This window comes from Eurypyga helias, unplaced genomic scaffold, assembly GCF_000690775.1.
Source record: "Eurypyga helias isolate BGI_N326 unplaced genomic scaffold, ASM69077v1 scaffold1957, whole genome shotgun sequence".
Lineage (NCBI taxonomy): Eukaryota > Metazoa > Chordata > Aves > Eurypygiformes > Eurypygidae > Eurypyga > Eurypyga helias.
This window is the reverse complement of record NW_010259607.1, coordinates 503-10,486: the sequence shown is the minus strand read 5'-3', so window position 1 is coordinate 10,486 and position 9,984 is coordinate 503. Positions and strand designations below refer to the sequence as shown.

The window sequence follows — 9,984 nt, the reverse complement described above, 5'->3', positions numbered from 1 at the left end:
CATCTGCTCATAAAACTGAAATAAGTGTGGGGATTTTTTTTAATCTAAATCTAGTGCCAAGAGACAATATATCACATTCTGTGTCAGTTTTTGTTGGTTGTTTTTTGGTGTGGGGTTTTTTTTCCCCGTCCCCCACTTTTCTTATTTTTCACAAGCCAGACATTCATTTCACTTAAGTTCTATTGACACTTTGTCTAGGGATGTATTCTTGGGTATAACTGTGGATTAGTGTCTTGACACTTGCTCATCCAAGAGGGATTCTGAGGAAGATCAAGCAATCCTGAAAACTTATTTTCAGCAGAAGCAGGAGAAACAGATCAGGATAGCATTCTATGATACCACTGGAATATTCTTCATTTGCAATTTCATACATATTCCTCCAAAATAAAGTAAGCATCGTCACAGCAAAAAAGTCTGGGACCATACAAATCTCATCTTCTAGAAAAGCTGTCTTAAGTGTGGTAAAAACTCCCTGTTTTTCCAAGTGCAGACAAACCACAGTAGGCTGGACATTATGAAAAGTTCTTTGAGGATGATTATCCCTTTAAATAAGATCTCAAGTGAACTTTTCAATACTGTTAAAAAAGTTTAGAATAACCCCAAAACATATAGGAAAATAAAGACTAACAAAAAAGTCAGGACTTTTATATTGTTTTGTCTGAAAATTTATGACCTTGCAAAGAAGCCTCCATGACCACAAACAGAGAAACTGCTAACAGTGGAAAAAGAAAGCAAGGAAAAAAAACCCCAAAACACCCTAACCCAGAGGATCCAAAGAACCACCATTAGAACACAGTATTGTATTAGAAACCTTACCTTACAGATCATGTCTCGGAGATCATCTTTTGGGCTTGTCCATGATGCAACAGCATCACAGAAAAAAATAAAGTCCTATAGGATTAAACGATCACATGGATTAGAAACCACAATTTATACGTCTGAAAACAACGCCTGATGTTTATTTTATGAACCATGCAGGGTATTTGATCCTAATTCATAACTGCTTTACTTTTGATGTATTTATTTTCCAGTTACTGTCTGAATTAACATTATTGTATGTCTAAGTTTACAGAAACAGAAATAGCTGACTGTATGAATAGCTTTGTTTAATTAGGTTTCTGATTAAATTAAACCACAGCTAAAACTCCTCCTCTCTCCCCCCCCACACCACACTTGTCTAACGTTAATTTTTTCAGTACACGTAACAAGTTCCAAGAGCTGATGGCCCTTGTAGCAAGCAACAGACCGAAGACCAGTCACAACATGCAGGGTCTCACACACTTCTGTTCCCCTATTCTTCCCTACAAGAAGCTGGGAGGAGACACAGGTAGGACGGCTGACTCAAACTGACCAAAGGGACATTTAATTCCCTAGAATGCCATGCTCAGTGTGTAAGCTTGGGGTCGGACCAGGGGTGGGCTTGCTCTGTCCCCATCCCCAGCTCTGGTTCTCGGTTGGTTTGTGGGTGGTCGGCAGTTGTATCATTTGTTTTATTTTCGATTATTTGTATTGCATATTATTAGTATTATTGGCATCAATATTTTCCTTAATTTACTTTCATTATTAAATTGTTCTTATCTCAACCCACAAGTTTCCTTGTCTTTTCCTCCAATTGTCATCCTCTACTGGAAGAGATGAGGATGAGGTGCAAGCAGCGGTGTGGTACTTAATTGCTGGCTGGGATTAAACCATGACATGGAGACACTCAGTGTATTTATCAAACAGGTTTAAAACTAAATCCACCCAGAATCCCTATACTTGGTTCATCTGCTGACATGCATTACCTCCTACAGCACCATTAAAACATTAATCATTAAGTTGATAATACACATGTTTTGAGGTGGGAACTGAGGATAACAACTACAGAGTAGGAGAAACGGGATAATGAAATGAGTCATCAATTATCCTCTCCCCTTAAGCTATGTGAAAAATCAAAAGACAGCAGAAGAGGGAAATGCTAAGCACAGAATAAGGCATAAGTGAAGTCAACTGAAAATTTCAAAATAAGGTAGAAGCTCAGTTCGTGTTTCAGGAAGAATTCCAGGATGAGGAAAGGAGAAATTATCTTCATTTTCCTCTTAGAAACTATTACATTGGTATAGCTTTACCAGGAGAGGTGTGGAGACTAAAGAGTAAGTCATATTCCAGTCTTCAGACGTACCATCTCTTTAAGAGATGCACGTTCCTTGTCAGACTGAGTACTGAAGCAACATATCCAATGTTGAAAAAGAATCTTTCATACCCAAGTTTTAAGAATGAAGGGGTGGTTACTGGTTTTGTCCTGTTTCTTATTTTAAAAGCCTAGGTTAGATCTAGAAAATAGATTTAAGTATGTCAATTGTTGCCTTATATTTTCATACAGATCTTGACCTGTATGAAACCTGTATGAACCTGACAGAAGCAGCAAGATACAATTATTTTAATCTGCGTTCATTAAACTGCACTCAGCAATACTCTTGCTCCTTTCATTTGTTAGGTGATAATTACTTCAGCATCATGATACGTATCATTCACAACAACATTCTGGCCTCTTTGACCTCAAAATACAGCTGCAACGCGTACTGCAAGGAATCTTAGAATTCATCAAAGCTAAAACTTCTTCATACTGCATATACAGCTTTCAGTAAATTTCACGAGTAAAGAAAAGAAGTTAAGATCTATTCATATATCTTACTTGGACTACTCCACTGGGGTTGACAGTGATCATGGTACATATCCCACGGAACGCTGAATCCTTTTCCTCATTGTCTCTTATGTTTCGCAGAGAGGTGCACCTAGCAAGTTGGAGAGCAAAACTTAGCTAACTATTACTTTTTCTTCAGTCAAGTCAGAACTAGATGACAGTATTTGATGGAATAAGTCACACTAATAAGATGATCTGAAACACTATTTTGAACACTTAGAAAAACACTTGTTGCAGAGTCTTTACTAGCATATTCTCATTAGGCATCATCTCCAGAATCTTGTCCTCCCGCTGCACTATATACAATTCGAAAGTGTGACCTGTATTCCATTAAATACAAAAGAAACATGTATCTGAAATATTTATAGAAACTACCACTATTAGAAGCAGAACATGTAATACTATCACAGTATGAATTATGTCAGATACCACTTACAGAACAGTTATTTAACTTTTACAGCAGCAAGCAAGCTATTTCATACATAACAAATCTATCAACATATATTCCTTATAGCAATTCAAGCCTCAGACTGAATTTTAAGTAAAGTAATGCACGGTTTAAATTTTACAGTATCTGCATGCATTGTATTATCATTCTGGTGGATTTTAAAATGCTCTTTCATAGTCAAGCTTTAACACAGCAAGCATGTGACAATCTTATCCCATGCATAAATTAGTCGTTAGCCACAACATAAAGAATACATGACGGTGCTACTAAAAACTCACAAACCTGATAGGACAAGATTAGTCACATGGTTGGCAATGATTAAGGATTGAGATTTTGTAACCAACTGAAAATATATCTAAAAGTGAGATAGAGAGAAGAAAGAAAGAAAGAGAGTGAAGAAAAATGAATTAAAAAAAAAAGATTGAATAATACACACCAGGGTCTTATAAACTGCTGTAGCATGGGGGCCACCTCTTGAGGACAAACGTAACCAAGACGACCAATTGTTATTGCTAAGGTAACGCAATCACGGTTATACACCACCAAACGCCAACCAAGACATGAGCAAATGAGGGGGGAGGAGAAAAAATAAAGAAAAAACAACAAATAACTCAGAAACAGAAACCAACAGAATCTGTGTATGATAATAAACATAAGATTTCACCAGTGCTGTTTATTACCACCCCCTAAATAAGAGGCAGCAACATATATGGTATACTCTCCAGGGTAAAAGAAAAATTAAAGTAGTAAATGAGAGAACACCAAAAACACAAATTTAGAACAAAGGCTTTCTGACGTAAGCAGTCACTCTGCCCTCTTCAGAGCAATCTCTTAAATTTACCTACTGTACATTTTGAAGGTTTTATTCAAATGTGCTATCACAGATACTCTTAATGAAAAGCAATTAATCATTTTTAGTTGTATCAAGTATTCTAACCTTTTTTCCCTCAATATTTAGAATTCAAGATTTTAATAGATCTACTCTGACAGTAAAAATACATTTATAAATACTTTTACACAGAAAATACTGTGGTCTATCTAAAAATGTTAAATAGGTCAAACACTTCTCAAAGAGCATCAAATACCTGTCTTCTTCACTATCTCATAGAGAATTTAACTGGTTTAAGGTGGTTGCTAACCCACAGTAACTGACTGCAGAAAATTAATTCTTTATTTTCCTGTTCACAGAAGTCATTATTATAATCTGACTTCTGATGCTAAAGCGTAAGGACACATGAAAAGCAATATTCCTTCATCACATGATTATGTAGTTTGGTCCTTTGTTCTGAGGGACAGACTGAAGAAAATATCATAATGCAAATGTGTTTTAATGGTGTTTGCTCAACTCACAGAAGATTAATCTTTAGAAAAAGGAGAGGGTGGGAAATAATGTATCAGGATTACTTGAAGCAAAATACATGAATAATACTGAAATCCAGCAGATTTATATGAAGCAGAGAAAGGAAACCTATGTTCAAGGGACATACTATGCAACACTAATTAACAGGCATTTGTGAACAGTTTCATGAAACATGCAATAAAGCAGATGATGCTTTCTCCAATAAAAGTTTGGTGTAGGATATACTAGCAGTATGTGAAACATACTCATTCCATGAAAGCTGCAGCTCACTGGTAACATTCTGTTTTGCCCTGATGCTACTCAATTTCAGTATGTGGCATCTAAAATTTTTGGCAGATCTAACTTTCAAAACTGCATTTGAAGTGCTACTTTCAAATGAAAACACACTTCTAAGTTTTATCTGTAAGTTCTCACAGCTACAATCTGTACAAGGAATAGTAATTTCTGTCAAAGCTCAGCTTTTTGGCATGTACTGGTTATCTTCTATGCAATTGCTTTTACTTAAGGTGGTCTCATGTTTCCATAGAGATATTTTCATAGCTCATTACAAAAGCAAGCTAATGCAAAAAACAGCAATATTCTTGCACATACTAGTGTCACACAGCACAATATCCCACAACAAACTTATTATAAGTACACCACACTCAACATTTATTTGCAGTTATGCCCCCCATTTAAAGTAACTATTAAGAGAAAAATAATTAAAAAAAAAAAAGAAAAGAAAAAGGTCAGTGTTTGGATGCTTCCAAAAATGCTCTAACAATGGAGGAAGCAAACATTTAAGTACTGGATGCCTCTCAGCTATAGGTATTACACATCCATCGGTGAAGAGGAAAGGGGTCAGGGCAGGAGCAGGGGAGAAGAGGTTATATTGCTATCCTATTCTATTCCATGGTAATTTTCAAAACAAGTAGGCATTTGCTCCAAAATCATCCATTTAAAAAGTAGTACCTATAATATGCCAGACAACTAGGTAATTTTTCCGTCAAGTTCACCTTCCATACTAAATGGGGGGATGGGAAAGAAGGCAGAGAAAGTGAAGCTTTTAAGTTTAGAGAATACGAGAGGAAAGACAGGCACTGACAATCTCTCTCCAATATGGATTTTTTAAGCTCTAAAAATATAAACTATAGGACTGAATTTGCATAATTTTCAATCATGTCAGATATAATGACTAAATTTTCTTACAATAGTTTTCAAAAAGAAAAAAAATCTTTTAGTAAAACAGTAAGCCAAAATCATGTCAAATTTCTACAAATTACTAAGAAAGTTTTGCTCAAGTATGGAAGGTGCTCTTCATACCAGAACAGGCCCTCTATAAATGCAAAAGAAACAAGCCTCAGAATTTCTGATTCAGTAAGACATTCAGGGATTGCCCCCAATTTGAAGGCAAAGCTGTGAGCCAGAACACAAAACGTGCATGCCATTTTTAGAATTCTTTTTAGAAATTTGTTATTAAGCAACAAGAACAGAATATATAATAGAAGTTATACGTAATTTCAGCTAAGTTGTGGTAAAACTGCCATCACAGATCTAGATTTTTGTGCATGATATTACAGGTTTATTTTAAAGAAAAAAGTGCATTTTTTGCAAATTCAAAGAGTTCATTATTTGTTTTATATATGCCAATTAGATTTGTTTCAAAAACTAGACATATATATACAGTACACGTGTAAGGACATGCATATATTAAAAATCCGTGTGAACTGAGTCTGTAAGTGTTACTGCATACATTTGTCATTCAATATATAAATCAAACTGGAAGAATACTTAATTAAATAGAAGATAAATAAATACAATGAATCTCATAGAAGTGAGGAAGCAAGAACTTTTAAGAATCTAGATATATGATAGATGGTTTGCTGCAAGACTGAGACTTGTAAGAGCTTCTGCAAAACAGAGTTGCTTTTGCTTATAAAAGCCAAATACATAGCAGTAAAATCAGTTCTGGTGTGGTTCCCCTAAGCAATTTTTTAAATCATTATTTAAAAAAAAATCTATAATTTCCTTCACCATGTACGGTTCAGTTTTTGGGTACCTGTGTTCTCTAACAACGTCTTTGGTGTGTTGGGTCTGTTAATTATTTCTACAAGCTGGTGCAACACCATTGGAATATAAGGCTGCATCTCTATACCTAAAACGGCAAAAAAAAAAATTCAGAAGAAAATGACCATGTAAACAGATTGGGAACATTGAATTTAATAACAATGTCAAGAATCTCAACTTTAGTTTGGATTTTACCATGAAAGTATCACTAAAAAAACCCCAGAGAAGCCATGCTGAATATACTAAACTGAAAGAAAAAAAGAAATCTTACCCATCTGGATGGAGATTTCTCCAATTGCCCAGGTGGCATTGTTACACACAGAAATGAACTCAGGATTTAGGTTGGTTCCCAAAACTGGCATGAAATCAGCTAAAAAGAACAACATTTTAAAAATCTCATCACACAATACAACCATCTTGTCCCATTACTGTAAGACAATGGGAGGTGGGGTGGGAAGGGAAGACAAGTGTTTTTTTTAAAAATCACATAAGCCTATGGAAATGCTTGGAAAGTGTTACACATGAATTAACGAGAGCTGTATTTCTGCTATGTATCAGATTAACCTGGGTTTTAGGAACTAAGCAGATCAATGCAAATGTTTTCAAATTAAGGCTTTAAAACAGGCTTTATATAACTTTAGAAACCTTTTTTCTTCCCTTCCCTTGCTGGGGCCAGGGTAGGCAGTAAGAAGACAGAGTGAAAAACACAGAGCTACAAGTACTTTCAGTTTTATAATGTAGTAGGACAACCCTCAAATCACCTGGATTGCCATGTATTCAGCTATGTTTGAAAAAAACAATGAACCCTAGAAGACAATCACATCGTTGATTAAGTTTTAAGAAAAATTTGTCAATGATACATTAGAATATCTACTAAATAAATTTCAAATTCCAAGTCTATACAAGCATTCATTTGGCAAGTTGTACATCTCGAGTATAGGCAGGAAGAGATAGCAAATATCACGGAAATATACAAACTGATGCTACTTCCCTACTGAAATTAAAAACAAAGCAAAAAAAAAAACCCAAGGCAAAAATCTAACCTCTAGCCAAGTTTTCTATTTTTTATATATATATAGAGGATATTTTATGTGACAACAGATTCCAGCCAAACATAAGCTATAAATTCAAGAACCTATTGAAATAATCAACTATTCTAAACTGAAGTCTTAGTACTCTGTTTTGTTGCATTCCATCAAAACAGGTAGCTTGTTACATTATAAAAACTCAAGGACAAAAATGAACTTTTGCACTGTAAACAAAACCATGTCTTTTAAACACATAATTCAGAGAAGAAAAGAATACAGGCCCTTGCTGATAAAAGAAAATGAAGACTTAAAACACCGTGGAAAGGCAACCCAACAGAACAGGGAGCTTAACGATGGCTAAACCAGCCTCTTATCAGTTACTAAAAAAAGTTAACTGTTTAATATGTAAAAGAAACATACCGATGCAAGGCTTAACATGCTGAAAACACGCCTTTGTCAGATCACCTAACAATGCAAAAGAACTCTGCCGTACCTCAGGCATTTTATCCTAAAGAGAGGAAGAAAAAAAATGACAATTCTAGAAGTGTTCTGATTTTCTTAAGAAAGAAAATGCTTGGATCAAACAGGTTACTTATCTCACCTGCATGCACTGGTACATTAGTGTCAGGATATTGCTGCGAGCCACGAGCTGTTCAATGTTGCCTCCAAGTCCTTCAGCTAAACCACTGAGTAAATCAAGAGCCACAATCATGAAATCTTTATCTGGAGCCTCATATTGGTCTGGTTGAGCATTATGCAACTGCAACAAGTAAGCATTTTCAAAATTAATATTAGATTTTCTCAGCGGTATGCATAAATAAAGTTTCAGAACTGCAGATTCACTTAGATATTCAATAGTTGTACTACAAATCTCCCTGCAAACCCATACCTTTTAGATAGCTAATATACTGATTTAAGCCAATATTCTGAAAACATTGGAATAGCAATAAAAAAATACCATGGCTTGTGCAAGGGTCTTCTGCACCAGATTTACACAACGCTGGTACACAGGTTCACAGTATGAAAAAAAGCCAGATTGCAAGGCAGTAGCAACTGACGACAGGCACTGGGATTAATAGAAAAAAAAAAAGAGAAAAGAGTCACTAACTTTTTTCCTTACGTCTATGAAATTCTTTTTATGCAGAAGAGGAAACTTAGGATATTACCATCTAAAATATATTCACATGTAACTGATTAAGTAAACACAACCTAGAATGGCAGTACTGATCAGCTGAGACAAGGCAAGTATCAACAAATTGTTACTCTCTCCTAAGTATGCCGTCTGTGAAAGTTTCTCATCATCAGCATCTTCTTAGAGGTAGTCAAGAAAGTGCATACTAAATCAGTTATGATAATTCAGCCAGCACTTACTAAGTTTCAGTATCTTGACGGGCCCTAACGTTAACTAGGAATTATGAAACAAACTTCTCTACAGATGCTTTCCAGCTTCACGTTCGTGAAGTATAGAGAACAAGCTACGTGGTCTAGTTCATACCTTCAATTTATCTGAAAATGGGTTTAATGGACAGATGAAGGGAGAAGGTAAGAATAAAAGAAGGATGGATCAAGAAGAAAAAAAATCTAAAATGTTTCTGCTAAGCTTAATGACATTTACTCAGTCACAGGGATTTTTTTTACAGTCAGAATATTTTCTCTATAATGGGTAATAGCTAATACTGTCAGGTTTTATAGTCATACTTCCTAGTAGAAGTACTTAATACTTCAGTAGAAACTGTCATTTCTAAAATAAATTGATAAAAAATATTCAAATTTTAACATTTACCTCTAATAAAGGGAAGAGATCTTTATCTTCATCCTTCAACATGTTCCACTTCTGTATTAATGGAGGCATTAGCATCTGAATATATTCCTGTTTAGGATGAAAACACATCAGCTGCTGAAACACTCCACTGCATACTATTTTGTTTTAAAGCTAGAAAATTGATGTATTAAGAATTGATATATATTCTACTTCTTCAGAAAAAACACAGACATACTGCAATGCAATCAGTCTTGCAATATGCAGAAGTAGTTTAATATTACAATTTGTGTCTTAAAATCTTTGGCTGAAGCCTGTAAGTATCTTTGCAGAGTGAATTTTTCCTCCACGTTTGGTTTCAGTGTAGCTGCCTGGATTGTTACAAATCTATACGAACGCCTCAGGGCCTAGGGAAAATGTTTTTACTAGCAAGGCAACCTGGCTGTGCACCTGCCACCCTCACTTTTCAACTATTTTCCATTGCCCTGATGTTAAAATCCTAACCCCCCCAAGTTCCTGAAACTTCTCCCTCAAGCAACTAGGCACCTGTGAAGAAAGTAACTTCCTATCTCTCCAGAAGGATGCATTTACCCCTCCTGTATAAAGCTGTTGCATCTTTCCTGCCACTGCACAGCCACAGTCACAAGAATGTTGAGCAAG

General features: G+C 35.4%; 1 protein-coding gene across 1 annotated transcript in view; it reads right to left on the bottom strand.

Moving 5' to 3' along the window:
- Window positions 1-9,435, bottom strand: part of LOC104511899 (transportin-1-like) — a gene marked incomplete at its 5' end in the record, with an annotated part of 14,311 nt that extends 4,876 nt beyond the window's left edge. Inside the window, 9 exons of the mRNA XM_010154691.1 lie at window positions 817-891; window positions 2,675-2,774; window positions 3,568-3,643; window positions 6,530-6,625; window positions 6,809-6,907; window positions 7,986-8,073; window positions 8,167-8,325; window positions 8,524-8,631; window positions 9,349-9,435. Coding sequence (XP_010152993.1) covers window positions 817-891; window positions 2,675-2,774; window positions 3,568-3,643; window positions 6,530-6,625; window positions 6,809-6,907; window positions 7,986-8,073; window positions 8,167-8,325; window positions 8,524-8,631; window positions 9,349-9,435 — 888 coding nt within the window. The remainder of the gene's footprint in view (window positions 1-816; window positions 892-2,674; window positions 2,775-3,567; window positions 3,644-6,529; window positions 6,626-6,808; window positions 6,908-7,985; window positions 8,074-8,166; window positions 8,326-8,523; window positions 8,632-9,348) is intronic.
- Between the last annotated feature and the right edge of the window lie 549 nt (window positions 9,436-9,984).